Consider the following 18957-nt stretch of genomic DNA (forward strand, 5'->3'; position numbering starts at 1 on the left):
AAAGGTTGACCTTAACTTTGTCTTATGCCGTGTTAGAATAAAGTTCAGTTCTACCAATGAAATCGATCAATGCATCTTAACTACTGGCTAAGTTTACTTTTGGTTAATAATTGGCAACACAGAGTATCAAAGGTTCATGTAAAGATAAACACACCTGACTTTATTCAGTCCTAAACCTTTTATAAACACTGGCAGCCAACAGCCTGAGTTAGTTTTACAAGATGACCAGCCAGATGGCAGTGACAGCTAGTGTTGAACTTTGTCTTGATTAATCCAACCACTTGCCAACCACTCTAGTGCTCTGGAGATAACTTTGTATATAACAAACATATAAAGTCAGTTCGTGTCAGGACATGAATATGAAAATGAAAGTCACTCTGTCTTTCTCTTTGATACAGTAGCTTACAGCAGTAAGACTGCGCTGCAGGCACCAGAGGCGGGGTTTGTGCAACATTAAAATACATATTTAGTTAAACACAAGAGCACCTGCCCTCGCAGCCTCAGGCCTTTACAGGCATAATATATGAGACAAAGCCTCTCCGCTCTGACCATCCACTGAACCTTTCTCTCTCAAGCTGTGAGGTGAGTACTGGTCTTCATATGCCAATAACATTGACTGAGTGATTTCTTTGAAGATATGTTGACCTCATTAATAATAATAATAATAATAATAATATGAATCCTATAGTTTCTATTAGACTGATGTCATGTTTGCATAGTTCATAGTCTTTCGTAAAGGTTTTAGTATAGTATAGTATCTCATAAAATACAAACAGTTGACAAATTAAAGGTATGATGGAAAAAAGTGAAATCTAAATCTAAATGAAAGATAACAGTAAAAATCTCTACTTACAAACTTAAGAATTAAAGCTAATGTCTTACAAATCAATATAGTACTCTTAGATTCAAGGTCTCAAGTTTGTTCAGAAAAGATCCTAAGTGCAAAAGTAGAGGTGAGGCCATACCTTTGGAGAAAAAGCAACATGTTAATTTCAAAATTTGATTTGTAGATTTGAAAGAATGTTACACATTTTTTCTTCTATTTCCGAATTTCTCTATAGGGGTTGCAGACAACAAGATTATTTTTGCAGAATACTGTAAATGGTTATTTCTGCTCTAAGCATACATATTCTTTGCTAAAATATGAACTCAGTGAAGAACTAAACTCCTAACTTGACTCTTTAGAGCATTCCTAACTGTAATTATTAGAAGTGTCATTACTACTGCCCCTGATTTATTACACACAAAATTTATTATCACAAAATAAGCCAAGCAAAGCAAAGTTGCATAGGACATCTCTATTGGAACAGTGATTTTAGATCCACCGACTTGTATAACCTATGACAAGAAGCACTGAAGCTGTTCAGGCAGCAGCAGTGAACTAAAACCTTTATTTTAGAGGATGTTACAGTATTTTACTCATCTGCATCTCTCAAATGTGTAAGCAAAATTATTGTCAATTTCAAATCGGTTCTGGATCTCATTTTCCGTAACAGAGCCCAAACACCGCAGCAATGCCTCTTCCCGGTGTGTGTCTGAACATCTTGGAGGCACGTCACAAGCAAGATGGTTATGGGTGCTTTGCCAACCCGGAGAAGTTCCTCAGGCAAGACTTCCAGGAGCTGAAACAGTACTGTGTCATACGAGGAGTAAGGTTCATAGACAAGATGTTTCCCCCTGACGGAAACTCCATCGGCGAAGGACTACTGAGCCCTTCTGACATGGCCCGTGTGGTGTGGCTGAGACCAGCGGTGAGTGTTTTGGAAAAAGGTCCCACATCACACGTCATCACATCACATCATTTGTTAGTGTTAACAATAATATTAATATAATTAATGTGTAATTTGTTGAAGTCTGTCGCCAGCTAAATTTATTCAGCTGAGATTAAAAACTAGAGTCTGTCAGTGATTCTGTGTTTAGCACTTTCAAACTCAACCTGCCTGGTGGGCTAGAGTGAAATTTGCTTGTTCTATTTAAAATTATTTGCCTCCCACAGTCAAAAACAGGTAGGTTCAGTGTCTGGCTATATGTGAAACAGCACATTAGCAGTAAACATTTTTTGAATGACTATACTAGCTGCTTGTTGAGGCTATACTCACAGTTTCCGATTTGGGAGTAAAAACCAGTAGTTCACAATACACCCGACAATTCTCAACATGGCATTTCTATGGCATCAGCTATGTTATTACTGGGGTGGGGAGGAGGGCTAAACTTTATTGGCTTATTACATTTTCTTTGGACCTTTCCCTTTACTTAGAGAAAACTGCAACAAGCTACCCTTAAATATCCCTGAAATAATTGTGAAATAACAGTGTAACAATATCTATTCATCATTAATAACTAAAACAGGTGTGACCCAATACTACTTAATACACAAGTACTACCCTAACTGGAACCAGAGGCTGCTATACCAAAGTGTATATTTTAGTTACTAAGGCTGTCACCGACTAAGGATTTACATCATGTCGAATCAGAATCGTCAAGTCGTGCCTATAGTTGACTGACAGTCGAATCATGTGTTTTTGTGCAGGGGTTGTTACACATGGTAGCTCTGCTTTAATCTTGAGAAGCTGCAGAGCTGTACTCTCTATTCATTCAAATTACACTGTTAATTTCCAGCGAAACTGAGGCTTTTTGAAGACCTTTCTCTCACCCCCCTCTCTCTCCCCCTTTCTCTCTCCCCGTCTCTCTCCACCCCCCTCTCTCTCTCTCTCTCTCGCCTGCCATTCCTGTGCAGAGTTTAGCGCGCATGCCGTGCTGCCGACAACTGCACGTATGTCGCGGTTCCTCGGTGGTCTATTTCAAGTAACCGGCAATTAAAAAACAATATAATATTCTTTGTGTGGTTCATCAGCGGTGTTTATTTACAGCATTGAACTTTGAAATGTTTATTGTAATAGGCTGTATATTAACATATTGGGAGAAAACAGGTAGTTCTATGTAAAATCAGACGTTGAGCTCCCCCATATCGCCAAAATGGCATGATCCTTGTTTTGCTGTTGACAGTCGAATCAGGCTCCGCCCATCGAAGCATCGAATCTTCTACTATTAGGGGTCAGTCCTATTATTTACATTTTATTACATCAGAAGGAAAAGAGCGGGATAGATTGTATGTTTTGTTTTTACATAAATCAATACAAATAGAAAACACGACTTGGGACTAGGCTGGAGAGTCTGCACACAGGTCGGAATTGATGTCGCATCAATGACGTCAGTAGAGCAGCGGTTGTCAAAGTCCTGCTGTAGGCGAAGCCGTGGTGAACGAAAAAGATCCACAAAAGCCATAATTATATATGTGGCTCTCTGCCTTCTCTACCTCGCTATCGTCTGCTCACAAATTCCCTTTCTTACACCTGAAATCCACCGGACCGCAAGCTCTCTTCTGAGTTATGTGCATGCTAGGAGAGAGAGAGAGAGAGAGAGACGGAGTTTTGGGGCAGATGCGTTGTCCAGAAACCGTAAAGAAAAGAACAGAAAGTTGTGAACACTGTGAACTGTCGCAGTAATTTACACCGTGGCAATATGTTGGGGCTCAACAGCGCAGTATGCGGTATTATCGGATTTTTCATCAATGAAGTAATTTGGTGCCATATAGCGGAGTAAGAGTGTCTGTATCTGTCACCTCACTGCACAGCAAGCTGCTAACAGCAGCTTTATGGTCTGAACAAGCTAGCAGCTGCGTGCTAGTCAACAACATTGCCAAGCAAACTCCTTTTTGTAGTTTGACCGTGTCTTTTTCAGACGTTGCTATATCATTACCTTCAGGGCATGTCTATCAAGTCAATTTACATACCGCAACAACGCGCGCGCCGGTGTGGAGCAGAATGGCTGTCCACAACTAACCACTGCGCTTTAGTAACGTTATAACTAAATTTCCACAGAAAGCAACATGAAAAACAGCTGCAGGCTTCCCGACACACTACGCTCCTTAGTGAGATTCAGATGAGGCTTACTGTACACAGTTTCTCTGGACTGTCCCTCAGGATAACAATGTTAGTCCGACATTGCCGAGCGTGCTAGCCACATTAGCCGCGCAATATGCTAACGCCAAGTAAGCTATCCTTTAAAATAAACAGTAAAACAACAAACAGGCAACACTTACAGCTTCAGAGTTGGAAGACGGGTCACGTACAGCCCTTGAACTGTTACAGAGCTCGTTACGGTTGTGGAACTTCTGAAGCACTCATTTATTAATTTGACATGCGTTTTTTGTATGGAATGAAGGCTGTGGATTTTGTCCCCAAACGCTTACATTGGAGTTGTGCTAGGAGGGGATCTCTAAATATTTAATTGTGCGTACCAGATGAGCATGTATTTTATTAAGATTGACTTGAAAAAATGTGAACCTATCTTTTAAATCTTGTTAATACTCCCTTTGTTCCAGAAAATTGCTCCTAATCCATCCTTCATACTTGATGGGATCTCCAGGTTTGACTTTGGCCAAGGAATACTTGGTAGGGAAATGTCTTCACTCATAATACTGTTCTGCCTTCTTATCTCAATTATACGCTGTGTGCTCAGGCAAAAATGCAGACACTGCAAACTGTAATTGTAACTGCAATTTAAGTTCTTGTGATTTATTAACAAAAATTGAACACACTTACTGGAGTCCCAGAGTCCAAACAAATCCAAACGTTATGTTTCATTTATCCAGACAGAAACAGAAAATCTAAAGAGAACACGACATACAATGTGGACAAGACAAAGGCTACGTTCAGGCTGCAGGCCAAAGTTACCCAAATTTTTGTTCATATGTGAACTGGCCAAGTCACCAGATAGCAAGACTACATTGAATAAATATTAATTTTCAATCTGAATCATTAAAATAGTTGAGATTGAAATCTCAACCCTAAATAAATGTTGAATCACTATTGCAATACAGATGACAAATTACCATATATGAGAGTGACATTGGGAAAAAAATTGATTAATAGTTGTCCTGATTATACTTGATTAAGCATTGATTTGTAGTTCACTGGGTAACAACAACTGCTGAAAAATCATCTATTTATAGTTGACCAGAAATGACGTGATATTGAAAAGCCATTGATTTATAGTTGACTGGGAAATATCATTAAAAAGTCATTGCAATATTGTTGACCGGAAGACCATCGCTTGGTGGATCAGCATTCCTGAACCCCACACATCTCACAAGTCCACATCAGGTTAGCACAGATTTATTTATCTAAAATTGAATTTTACCAAATTTGTAGATGCTTATTATTTATTGACATTGTTTAACATTATATGCAGTCATAGACTACATAAGCATTTCAATACCATTTTATACTTACAAATATCCAATCTCCATTGTAATAGGATAAGTTCCTTCGCTAGCAAAAATGCTTAACTTTATCACCAGAAGATAATATTCTGTACAGGACTGTAAATCATGATAATAACTTTAATAAATCTTTGCTCAGTGCTTTGCAAAATATATGCACTCCTTTCTCTTGCTCATAACTGATCCTAGCTAATGCCCCTGTCATTTAATTTTAATTAAGCCAGCTTTCAGCCTCCAGATTCAATCTATGACTGCATTTAATATTAGGCAATTTAAATAACGTAAAACTATAAACATCAATGGATTCTACCACAGCCAGGCAGTCTACATCTACATTAAACTGGCGAATCGGTAATGTTAGTGAATTCAAGTAAGTTAACTGTCAGGCTTTGCCCAATATAATATCTATTTAATAATATTTCATCAATTCAGCCCGACTGACATTGTTCATCTTCACATTATATTCGCTACTTAAAGTTATAACTTTATGTTTTTGTTTGTATGGTTTCTATTATAGATGCCCTGACTAAGCAAATGGGGTCTTTGACTTTGCCCAGACAGCATAGAAATGGCTTCCTATGCCCCGAATGGGTGGACAGAGCAACACAGGAGTAGTGAATATTTTATTCATTATTTACTGATTACATTATCCTTTGTCATTTATACATTAGATAAAGGCTTATGTTTAGGATAGGATGGCTGTAAATAAAGCAGGACTTATTTTTAATATATTATAGTCTCTTTTCTGTTTCTATTCTCTTAATATTGGTTGAAAAAGCATTGAAGTTATGTTGACTTTTAGTTAGGTTATGATTTCATTGTTTTAATAGTAAGATTGGTTTAAATACCATTCAAATCACATTGATTGTTAGTTAGGTTAGTTATAGTTAATTACAAAAGGGTGCAAAATGATGATGAAAATTCAATGAAATTAGTGTTGACAGCAGAATGTTAATTCAACATAGTTTCAACATTGTTTGGTATCAATCTCATCTTTTCCAGTTCGGATTTGGGCAACTTTCATATGTGGTCCAAATCCTATACAGATATCATCTGTACAGGTATCATTCTGTACCACAGTGTGCTGCATGACGTCGTGTTATTCTTCTGCGCATGCGGGTCACTTTCAATTTCACACTGAAGTCTGATGTGGGCCACATTTAGGCAATAATGTGAACTGTCAAACAATAAGTCGGAATTGAGCATTAAGACCTGCAGTCTGAATGTAGCCAAAGAGTGAACAGAACTGAGAACATATACAGGGGCAAACAAAAAGGGAGCAAGAGAAGAGGTGAAAAACATCAGGTAATCAGAACAGACAGAAAGGAAATAAAGCTCAACAAAGAACACAGACAACATCTTGTATTTCTGACAATTCAATGACCATGTTTTACTCAGGAAACTGCTGGTTTCTTGCATCTATTGGAGCTCTGACATTCCAGAACGCCGTCCTTGGGCAAGTTGTTCCTATTGAACAAACATTTGATGAGAATTACTGCGGGCTGTTCCACTTCAGGGTAAATATTATAATATAGAATATCAATGCAACTGATTATTATTGAACACTGATTGATTCTGTATGGAGCCTCCGAAGTCCCATAAGATGATTTTTTTAAATCTTGTGCACACAAGTTATTATCTTGTTCACACAAGATAACTATTTTGTTCCCACAAGATAATAATTTGTGTACACAAGATAATTATCATCTTGTGTGCACAAGATAGTAACTTGTTCCCAGAAGATTATTATCTTGTGCGCACAAGTTATTGCACAAGATAATAATTTTGTTCCCACAAGATAGTAACTTTTACAATACAATACAAAAACTTGCGTGCACAAGATAAACTATAATCTTATGGGACTTCAGGGGCTCTGTAATTCTGTAATATTTATTGTGTAATTTTATTTATGTAAAATCATAATAATAATGAAATAATAAAAATAAAGAATTTTAATTTAATGTCAACATTATGATGACTTTGTAAGTAATTGGAATGTCACACTTTCTTTTGTTGCAGCTTTGCTCTAGCAAATGACATCAAACAATATGAGCTGACAAAACAATCTCACTTCAACGTTTCTTTAGTAGTTGTTCTGCAGCTTTTCATAATTTTACACAATCTTAATCAGCAGATGGCGTTTTCTTGGTTGTCGTGGAATTAGAGATGTTCACAGCTCAAGAGGTGAAATTTGTTTAGTTCACTGCTGGTTTCAAGCTCAAGAATGAAGCTCAGCGACAATGAGGTTCAAGTGCTGACTTTCAGATTTACAGGTATCCAATGGTGTCCATACCTGGCCTAACTGAGTGGTAAACAGTGTAAAAATCATCACAATTCTGAAATCAAGGAGGACAGACAATGATCTTAAACTTATCGTACAGTAAACTGCAGCACTGCAAATGTCTGTTGATGTCTGTGGGTTGTAGAGCTCAGCAAGTCATTTATTGCAAAATACACAAAACCATATTAAATATAATGACATAATCTGGAGCGATGAGTAATAATGTGAAAAATAAAAATATTTGCCCACCTAAACATAGTTAATGACAATATATTGACAAAACAGAACTTCTTATTTTTTTAACCATTCAGTTTTGGAGATTTGGAAAGTGGGTGGACGTCGTCATTGATGACAAGCTACCGACAATAAATGGGAGACTAATCTTCGTTCACTCCAAAGACCAAAATGAGTTCTGGCCTGCTTTGCTGGAGAAAGCCTATGCCAAGTATGAAAACAAAAGTACATTGTTTCACAGAGACATAAATGTGATTTCAGAGCCTGAGTTTTTTATTATTTCTGGAGTATATCTGTAAAAATAATATCACATCTACCTGTGTCAGGGTGTGTGGTTCCTATTCTGACATGAGTACTGGGACTCCTTCAGAGGCTATGGTGGACTTCACTGGTGGTGTTCACATGTGCATTAAACTGTCAGACCCCCCTCCAAACCTATGGGACCTGATGTTCAGAGCTGGCCAATACAAGTCACTGATTGGCTGTGGAACACCTCAAGGGGTAAGTACACCAACAACACTGTCTCTTTGCAGTGCACATAGACTATTTAGAGAGGTGCTAAACAACAAACTAAACTTCAACTTGAACAAAAAAACTAAAATAACTGTTACATTTGTCAACCGAAGAGCTATACTGAAGGCAAAAATGCTAGCTAATCTTTTTGATTTATTGCATCCAAATAAGGGCAAGCCTTGTCTGTAAAATATGAAGAAATGATGATGGGTCTGTATTCTACACAAACTGTTAAAGAAACAAGTTTAACTAAAATGAATGGACTACAAACATCACCGACAGTTCTGACATTGGAATGTGTTAGCTTGCTAAGAGTTAACTAAGAAAATCATTATTATTATCACTTTATTAGGTACACCTTGCTAGTAGTTGGAGCCGCTTTGCTGTTAGAACTGCCTTAATTCTGTGTGGCAAACTTTCAACAAGCTGTTTGTAAACATTCTGCTGAGACTTTGGTCCATATCGACATGATAGCATCACACATTTACTGCAGATTAGTCAGCTGCAGATGAGATGAGGGGAAACGGCTAGCCCGGCTCCGGCACAGGGCCATAACCCCAACTTGTTGCATTAAGTGAACAATGTAAAATGTGTTAATTTGTGAGCTTTAGATGTGCTAGGCAGATTTTGTTCCCTGCAGACAGAGACATGGCTTAGCTATTTTTGCTCTCGGAAACACTCTTACTTTTGCTGTTGGCTTTAGCTTCATAATTACCGCGCAGACATGAAAGTGGTGTTGATCTTCCCTTACAACTCTTGGCAAGAAGGGGGATAAGGGTATTTCCAAAAACGCTGGAACATTTCTTTAAGCAAATCAAAAACAAAGCATTAGTTGTTCGTAATTCAGCCATTAGCGACCTGTTTCATTGTTAGGGGCAGGGCTTGACGTTAGAACCCAGCGGGAGAGACGCTCTGTGGTGCGCTGGGATTTTATAACTGAACTATGAACAAGACGCACTCTTTTGTTTCCACCGACTGTGTGGAAAGCTGATGTCTGTGGAAATCTGATGAGACTAATGTAGGCTGATTGGTCGAACCTTCATCATCAGTCTTCAAAACTAAACAATTGTCTTTGGCTTGTAGGAGACAACTGCCAACACAGTACTGCCAAATGGATTAGTCCAAGGCCATGCCTACACCATCACGGGTGTGAAACAGGTGAAGAATTACACTTTTCATTACTCCTCTCATAGTGATCATAATGACTATTTTACCAACAGCTAGCACTCAGGTTTTTAAGCTTCTACTGAAGTGTGCCTTTGCAAATGATTTATGAGAAAATGTTTTGCATTCTAACATTTATGGCACATTAACATTGGTGCTGTCTCCCATGATGACTGCGGCTCAGATGATAAGCAAGGGGAAAGTAGTAAACCTGGTGCGATTGTGGAACCCCTGGGGCAAAGGAGAGTGGAACGGAGACTGGAGTGATCGGTAAGTACGACTCCTACTCAGTGACTGTTTCACAAAGGCAAATGGCAACTTTCCATTGACAAAATAAGCACACAAACACACAACTTTCTTAAGGATGCCGTTCACCACTTTTCACATCTACTTTTAGCCACTACAGCCACTTCAAACATCCTGAACTAGATGTGCTTTTCATCCATAGAAAATACCACCTGCCACTTAACACGTATTGGATTAAGTGGCAGTGTGAGGTGGATAATTGAAATAAGAATAAGTTGTAACTTTCCTGTGAATGCTGAAAACAACTTATAATGAGATATGGTCTCCTCTCTTACTTCAATGACAAAATGTCTTCAAGGTCATCTCTGTGGAAAACCGTGAGTGCTGAAGATCGTAACCTCTGCCTTTCAGTGGCTGATGATGGAGAGTTTTGGTAAGCAAACCTTTTTAAGCATCCTAATGTTTCCTTACCCACTCATTTAAGGATTATCAGTATCTTTTCAGACACAAAGCACCTTGCAGAACTGGCTTGCTTGTCGCTCACAAACGTGTTAATTCACAAATGCACAGAGGGAGCTGTTAGTTGTCAAGTAACTTTTCTTTGCTTAATTAAACAGGTCCCTTTTGTGAATAGAAAATATGTCATGTGCACTTCTTACACCAATTATTATAATAAAAGCACTATTTTTCTTCCAGGTGAAACATCTATTAAAATACATTTCTAGCCAAAATAAAGACATGTCAGTAATGTTACATAACTTGCAAACACACAATATATGTAGCTTGTGTGCATGGAGACATTAAAAATCCAATTTTTTCCATTATCCTGGCAAAACCTTTTTTTCACCTGGTAAAACATCTTTTCCCCACCTGTTTTATTGTTTCAAAGATAAAAAAAAACAAACAAAATGAATGAACTTAGAGAGAAAACTATTTAGATTGTACTTGAAAATGTATGATCAGAATGTTTTTTTCTTTGTTGCCTATCAGGGCTTCCTTACCCAACATATACAGAAGAGATCTATTTTTATTTTTGTTGGTTTCATATTTTCAGCATCACATCCAGAAAAATCATTTATATTATCAAAATTAATCTCTAATATTGAACAGGATGAGCCTAGAAGACTTCTGTAAGTTCTATGAAGATCTTGACATCTGCTCCTTGTCTCCCGACTTCATTGATGGAAACTCCTCTCATCGCTGGAAGACCTCCTTCTATGAGGGGAGATGGGTTGCAGGAACAACTGCTGGAGGATGCATAAATAATAGAGGTACCTCCAGGATATTGGTACTTAAATTTTACAGGACTTTTGGGGCCCTATCTTGCAAAGCAGCGTGCAATTTTTATCCTAAAATAAGGTGTGGTCAGGCCAATTGTTGGCACATTGCTATCATGAAGCAGCAGAAAGAGATAGCTCAGTATTTCTTTTTTTTATTTTATAGGGCATGATTCCGATAGTAAGAGGCCCTTAAGAGAGACACTGTGCGCATTTACCCACAAGGCACGTCAGCGTAACGTTCATTGATTATTAAAATCTCCTGACATGCCAATCGGATTGGTCAGGATTTAATGTTAATTAATGTTCTGTGTTCGTTTATACATCGAAAAGGTCTCACACACAGTTCAGGTTCATACAGTAAATGTGTCCAGGGTGTAACCTGCCTTTCGCTCAATGGTAACTGGGTATGGCTCAAACAGTGCAGTGGATAGGAGTTACTTGACTGACAGGGCTCCATGGTAGTGACTTGTTAATAACAAGTAAGTCCCGCCCTAAAGCATCCCCTGCTTTATGGTCTATTTTCCTCTCAATGGGACCATAATTTACTAAATAAACCTCATGCTGTATTGACAAAGACTTGAAACCTGCAACTGACACCATAAACTCATTATTAAAGTGTTTACTGAGGTAATAAATCAAGTGGGAAGTAGGGTCGTTTAGCCATTATTTCTAATAAAAATCCGACTTCATTTTGAAACCAGTGGAAAGAATGCAGGTTTAAGGGACTTACGCATTAGCTTCACTTTTCATACCCGGAGGTTTCCGCTTACCCTATACACAAGATAAGTGGTTGACGATATAATTTGGAATAATCTGCACACAGAAATACATTCTCCTAATGGAAAACTGACCTTGTTTATATTTATCTGATTTATTGAAACTCTTATAGACATTTGATTGATATAAAACCTTGACTTATAAGCTAAGCTAACTTGCACGGCTAAGCTAGTAAGTTACTCACTAATAAGCTGTTGATGTTTGCAAGACTGCTGTGGAAGAAAGTTTTATATATGCTAAAATGCAGACGGGGTGGTCACAAGTAACAGAAGTCAAGCAAAACAATTTGTCAAATTCCTGTTTCAGGCATAGAAAGTCCAAAATCCAAAATATCATAGCAGAGCTTATTATCAGGTGAACGGCAACAAGAGTAAAACACCACAGCCCCCTGTGGTGTTTTATGTGCTTAAGATAAGATAAGATAGCACTAGTAAGACTGTTTTACACAGTAGGCTACTTTGTCTTGCGTTCAATCCTCACACCAGTAATTAACATCATGCCTATAAAAAGCTAGGCCTAATAAAGTAAAGTTCCGACAAAACAAAATCGCACTCTAGGTCAACTGCTTGACTTTGCATGTTATATAGTACAGAATAAGTAAATGTTCCATTGCTACTGTAAAATCTGTGATAGGGACATTTTAATTTCTAATTTACATTTCGAGAACGGTTCCAACTTGATTAAATGAATGTGTGAGACTGTTCAACTTGCTTTCAATATATTTTAGTTCATCAATAATATTGAATAATAATATTTCATCTTAATCTCGATAAATCAATCAAAGCAATCAGCCTTCTCTTTGCAAAATGATACAATGCAATCAACCTTGTTTCTCTCTTTGTCTTTCAGACAGTTTCTGGACTAATCCACAGTATCGGGTCAAGATTGAAGGTGAACATTCAGGGAAAGATGGCGAGAAAAATATGCTGGTGTCTCTCATGCAAAAGCCTGACAAGAGGCACAGACGCCTGATCAAAACTCTCCACATCGGATTCTCTGTATATAAGGTAAATATTACCTTTTATTGTGTCTGTCACAGCGTGAAGGCTATTAGGGATTTGTCAGACATACAGTTGACAAGAAAGTTAGTAGAAGTTGTCAGAGTGGATGAAAAAAACGAATGGAATCAAAAAATATTAAACTTATTAAACTACAATTTTGCAATTTAACATTATACCCTCTCTAACCTTGAATACTAGGCAACAATGTTTCTGTGCCTCTTTTCCATATAGCATATTGGCCAATTGGCTAGTTGGCTTTGGACTATTTAAACTGAAGAAACATGCTATTTTATGCTTTTTATGCTATTTTAAACGCCAATAATTTGGCTAGTTATGTTTAGCAGCTTCTCTTATAAAATCGTAGGTAATATGAATGCAATTGCAAATCCAATGAGTATTTAATGTGTTCACAAAGCTAGGTCCAATGACGGAATAACACTTTCACTATCAGTAAGAATAATTGTGGGTTGTAATTTTATGATGTTAAAAATAGTAAGTTAGTGAATAAGTAAATTATTCAGGTTAATAAAGACTTCAACATTCAACTACTGATAGTTCCACAAATATGAATCCCTGCACACATGTATTACCTCTGCATTCATTTATTAAAAATGGTCGCCACAAGAACATTTGTCAAAACATATCATAAAGTGATACAGTGATTAAATGCAGATCTTAATTGCATGAATATCCACAGCTGTGTTTGATGTGTGTCCATGATTACATACAGCACCTTATTCATTTAATATTCCCTCAACTATCAAAACATTCTATATTTACAATCCTTTTTATTTAACTAAAAAGGAAATGTGTACAAGACTTTGCCCATATCTAAAGTAATAGAGGAGAATATGTGCATATTATATCTGGTATCTAGTAGTGGTGTGGGCAGGGAGTTTTGAAGAGCCCAAATCTAAACAAATAATAAAATAAAGTATTCAAAGTAATCAAATAGAAGAATATTCAAAACACCTGCAATCTAACCATGTTCTAAGGAGTGAAAGGACAGCCGCAGTAAATCAAATTACACACAGCACACAGTAAATGGATGATCAAAGTCAAAGACACTGCAGCCCTTTAGTAGATTAGACAATAGTTGGCTAGCAAGGCAGGTTAAAGTCTTGGTCAGAATCTGCTTTTCATTTTCAGTGAGTGTTTATATTTGTAAATTTGACCCTTATTTATTGAATTAATTGCTTTTTGTCCCCAACACGAACTCATCTTTCATTTCCCTCAAGGTGACTGAAAACGTAAGTAACCATTTTAAACCAATCCGATTTACAATGAACATTTTCTACCTACAGTCTGGTAATTATATAAACTACAGATAACTGAAATTTAAATTTTTTTTTCACAGTACAAGGCACAGAGGGGAAAGTTCCCAGCCTCTTTCTTCAGCAGTCATGCACCTGTTGCCCAAACTAAACTCTTTATGAATGCACGTGAGGTAATGGAGTTCTTTATGCTGAAGCCTGGTGAATACCTGATTGTGCCATCCACCTTCAATCGCAATGAGACAGCCTCCTTCATTCTGATCATCCACTCCAAGGCAGAGGCCCATGGCTTGTATGCTGACTTTCTCAGTCCACTTGTTTCACTGTTTCTATAAATGAATCAAGAAATTACATATATGACAGAAACCATGACTTGAACTCAATCTAAATATACACGTATACTGAGGTTTCATATTGAGAAAAAATAAAACACACTAATCCAATGTGGAATGTCTTCGGTCTTTCTCCACAGTGAGAATTCTGGTGACCTCCAACATGAGCCAGTTGGAAAGGTGTGCAAAATTTATTGTTATAGGCTAACTATATTCTATTGTAATTATGTGAAATATGTTTTGATTATCTTATTAAATTTGGGGTGAAATTACTCAATTCTCTTACACTTTGTGTTCTATTTTTAATTCCCAGCTTGAAAAGATCACAAATGTAACGGATGATGAAAATAAGAAAAACCTTTTCCGTCAATACTCCGACAAGGTAATATTTTCATCACTAACATGTGTCTCACTAACACGCATAATTGTAACTAGTGAGTTTAAGTATGACTTGGAACCTCACCAATTTTCACATAGTTTGTAAATAACTATGAATTTGTAAGAGGGTCTTCCTGACATACCCTCATATCACCTGACTCTGCTGTTCCCTTCAGCTTTACATAGCAATATAGCGTAGGTTAGCAGCTAGTGAACACTGTTGAGGATTTAGCAGCTAAAAAGCCAGATGTTTTCCTCAGAACTTTGTGAATATTGTACTTACATTCGTCCAGTGGACAGAAACTTGACTCAAATGGATGCTAGTGTTGCTCTGTTTCTGCCAGATGTGTAAATGAAACATGTTAGCCATCTTATGTCAAACGTGTGTGTGATGTGGCTGACAGAAAACTCACTATTGAAAGCTTATGAGATTTTTTGTTTTTATTTCCAGTATGAAGAGGTGGATGCTGAGCTGCTGCAGAACCTGCTAAATGAAAACATCTTGAAAGGTTTGGACTATAAAAAGCATAAGATCTCAATAAACATTAGAATACATTGTAAAAATGATCTGCTATGTGTATTGCTATATTTCTACGTTCAGGCCAAAGTATGTTTCATGTCGATTTTTCTTCTTTTTTATATTTGTTATATTTTTAGGAGACTTGAAAACTGGCGGCTTCAGCGTTGATGCCTGTCGCAGCATGGTCGCTCTGATGGATGTATCCTGTTGAAATATATGTGAAATTTATTATAATTTCTTATAACTCGCTTAAATAATAGATTTATACTTTTTAGAAGAACATTCCTCACAGTGATTGTAGTTACATAAATCACAAATGTAGTGTACGTGAAAACAGTGCCAAACTCGCCTGCCTTTTTGTTAATTTAACAGTCGATGTGAAGGTCAGGATAGGATGTGAAGTTTCATTACCTTAAAGTTGTGTTAAAAAGACATCAATCACAGGCAAACTGAACAGTAACGAATTTGTTCATCTGTGGAAGAAGATCGTCAAATTCAAGGTAAAAGGAAGTCCATTTTAAACATTTTATACTGAATTAAAGATACTGTTTTTGTCATATTTACATACATAACTGTTTAAGAGCCTCTTTGTACCTTTAATACATATGCATCTACATATAGATTTGGAAGATTTTCCTCATCATTGTTGGCGTTTTCGTCTTTTACCAGGACATTTTCTTCCTCACTGATGTTTCACGAACAGGAACACTGTCACTGAGTGAGCTGAGGAATGCAATTGGAGCTTCAGGTAAACCAGTTAAGATTCATTCAATCCCTTGATTATGAATTCAAGTCAGTACCAAAGACTGAGAAACATAATAAAAATGTTTTGAAAATTTTAATGATCATTTTTATGTAAAAAAAAAAAATAAATGAATTACAATTTGACCCTTTTTTTCTGACAATGTTTAAAATTTGTTGGGATTAGCTGACCAAGACCAAGAATAAGACACATCGCACATTAGAGAAATAAACGAAATCCTTCACTTGCTCTATGTATGTTGAACAGGAATGAGGATCAGTGATGACATGCTTAATTTGATGGCTCTGCGCTATGGTGCCTCCTCTGGACACATGACGCTGGAAAGCTTCATCAGTCTCATCCTTCGTCTCGACTGCATGAACAGTAAGTGAAGTCAAGTGGAAAATTATGACTAAAGATGACACAATTTAAGAAGTAGCTGTCTACCACCTTTTAAATAAGTAAAAATATATGTATATCTTCATATTGGAAAGTTGAAAAATGATCTAGTAATACAATGTTAACACTGAAAGCTTACGATAACATAAGGTACAAGTTATTAACAATTTGTGTGTTGCTCAACAGAAATCTATAAAAAGCTGTCTGATGGAAAATCCATGAGTCTTCGAGAGTCAGAGGTAATAAAATGTATTCTTCTTGTTAGGAGTTCATGGTTAGAACACAAGGCACAGCTTTTGATTGTTGTGAAAATGTTGCATAAATAACACGTCTCCCTCTTTATTTTCAGTGGATTTACATTTCAATGTACACTTAACCCAACCAGGAAGATGGACTGAACAATTCATCTGGAAATGGAATGTTTTCTTTTCAAGGTCCATTCCTCTGCAGGAAAGCTATTACACAGTATGTGTATGTAATGTAACTAAAGGGTATTTTCTTTTTATATTCAAATAAAAATTTGTGTTAAACATAACATTACCTATCCTATAACATGAAGGTGAAACACCTTTGTAGACTTTATCTTAGACTGGAGATGGAATCTTATTACATGTTAAAATTATAGACTTACTTGCTACATTTTTTGTATTACCAGTAGTAGTAGAAGCAGTAGTGGTATTAGTAATTATAATGTAGACTTATTTTTTCACTCTGTGCTGTACAAAATAAAGCCATTATACAAACACTTCAGATGATTTCAGATTTCTGTGTATGAATCTTTAATAAAATAAAGTTGTACCGGTAGATGTTATGGTCATTGGCTTGATTTGTGCTGGCAACCTTACTTATCCACCTTACCTACGTCATCCTCCTCTTTCTCGCCATGTTTCCTGAAAATTTCAATCACTTATTAATTATTATTATTATTACTAATAGTTCATTATTAACAATTGATTTTATCACAGGCAAACAGGTTGAACTTTAAGCGCAGTTATTGCTTTAGTTGACTCTGGTCCAGCTTACCATTCACATAAACTTTGGAGAATATCCAGGGTTGGATTGTTTGAATTGACAGTGATAGTTGAAAGTATTTATTTAATAATCTAGCATAAAAAAAAGTGTCATTAATGATGCACCAGTTTGAGGGGATGTCAGCTTGGTTTGGATAAAAAGTGTTTAATCCATCAAGTTTTCATGAAGACTTTTTGCTTCCACTCAAGTGTTGACAGACATCTGATGAAAATAGATTAGTGTCGCAGTTCTGCCCAAGGGCGATTTTAAAACATTTTAGGGTGCTGAAGCACCCCTAAATTTCATCTAAGCACCCCTAAAAATAATACAACAATTTATAATTATTTTCTGAAAAAAAAAATTCTTGTCCTCTAATGTTAGATTTTAGAGAAGTAAGAGAAGGGACAACTAATTAACCTAAAGTTTCATCTGGCTTTTCTTACATTAAACGGGTTTAAAGTCACTAAACACTGACATTTTTCAGTATCTAATGTTTTACCCAATAATCTGCTACCACGCTGGCGGACCGGTCGGCTGCAGCGGAAAACACTGTTTCTGTGTCCGTCAGTCTGGGGCTGGGCCAAACTAATACTTTCAATATTATGGGGGGATACGAGCGGCCCCTCCCAACTTGGACTGATTTTAAAAAAAAATCTGAATGGCTCAACGGCGCCGCTCGAAGGAGTTTACTTTCCATGGCGAGTTTAACCCGAACCCTTTGCACTGATTTGCTACGTTTTGTCGGGGCTGAACTCAGCCCAGGATTGTGTGACAAGTGTAACCGAGAAGGGGGCGAAAGAACGTCCATCTCCCTCGTTCTTCATTCTTCCTTTTATTGTAGCTTGTTGTTTGACAGCTGACTTGAATAACATCAGGTCCAGTGCAGCTGACCTGCCGCCCAGTTGTTCATTTATGCCAAGGATGGTGCATTCAGTAACTACCGCAGCGTTACTTAGATTAGTAACTGTAATAATGTTTTGGAAATAGCTAACAGTAACAGTAGGCCTAGCTATTACATTAGTTTTAATTTAATGTTAGAATATTATACTAAGAAATGATTTATACTTAGATTCTGTGCAACCAAAATAAAGATTTTTATTTACAATTAAACAATAATGACAAATTATACTCAAGCAACAGAAAACTACTTCCTTAAAAGAGAAAGCAAGCATAACAAGATTTAACTAAAAACACAAAACTGAACATTTAAATTAGGAAACACTTTTAACACCTCCCTCCTCTGAGGGAGTAAACACCAGCCCACAGCTCCACACTGCTGTCTGACCCTAACTGGTCCACTGACCCCATAGGTGTCATTTACACTGGGGACACTGTGGACATTTTGTTATTGTTGAACTGTGTTTTTGATATAAATGTAGATTATTTAAAAATACATATATTAATATATCTGTGTCCCCTGATTTCACGTCAATCCTGTTTACCCTCAACAAAAAAAACTTGCAAAATAATTGTGCATTTAGAAGTGACATAATTAACATGAATTTACATGGTGTAGGATAT

General features: G+C 36.9%; 1 protein-coding gene across 1 annotated transcript; it reads left to right on the plus strand.

Annotated features, from left to right (window-relative positions):
• The first annotated feature begins 214 nt into the window (after positions 1–214).
• Positions 215–17229, plus strand: LOC119910299 (calpain-1 catalytic subunit-like). The gene is made up of 22 exons (XM_038728819.1): positions 215–582; positions 1497–1751; positions 4385–4454; positions 6683–6801; positions 7877–8010; positions 8126–8300; positions 9396–9470; positions 9661–9746; positions 10081–10155; positions 10833–10993; positions 12629–12786; positions 14019–14030; positions 14138–14346; positions 14527–14566; positions 14700–14768; positions 15216–15273; positions 15422–15483; positions 15716–15784; positions 15954–16032; positions 16294–16410; positions 16612–16664; positions 16775–17229. The coding sequence occupies exons 2-22, from the start codon at positions 1515–1517 to the stop codon at positions 16799–16801; spliced, it is 2085 nt and encodes a 694-aa protein (XP_038584747.1). The 5' UTR covers positions 215–582; positions 1497–1514; the 3' UTR covers positions 16802–17229.
• The last annotated feature ends 1728 nt before the right edge of the window (positions 17230–18957 follow it).

Source organism: Micropterus salmoides, unplaced genomic scaffold, assembly GCF_014851395.1.
Source record: "Micropterus salmoides isolate LMB-PRFRI ecotype aquatic unplaced genomic scaffold, ASM1485139v1 Ms_hic_scaffold_19, whole genome shotgun sequence".
NCBI lineage: Eukaryota > Metazoa > Chordata > Actinopteri > Centrarchiformes > Centrarchidae > Micropterus > Micropterus salmoides.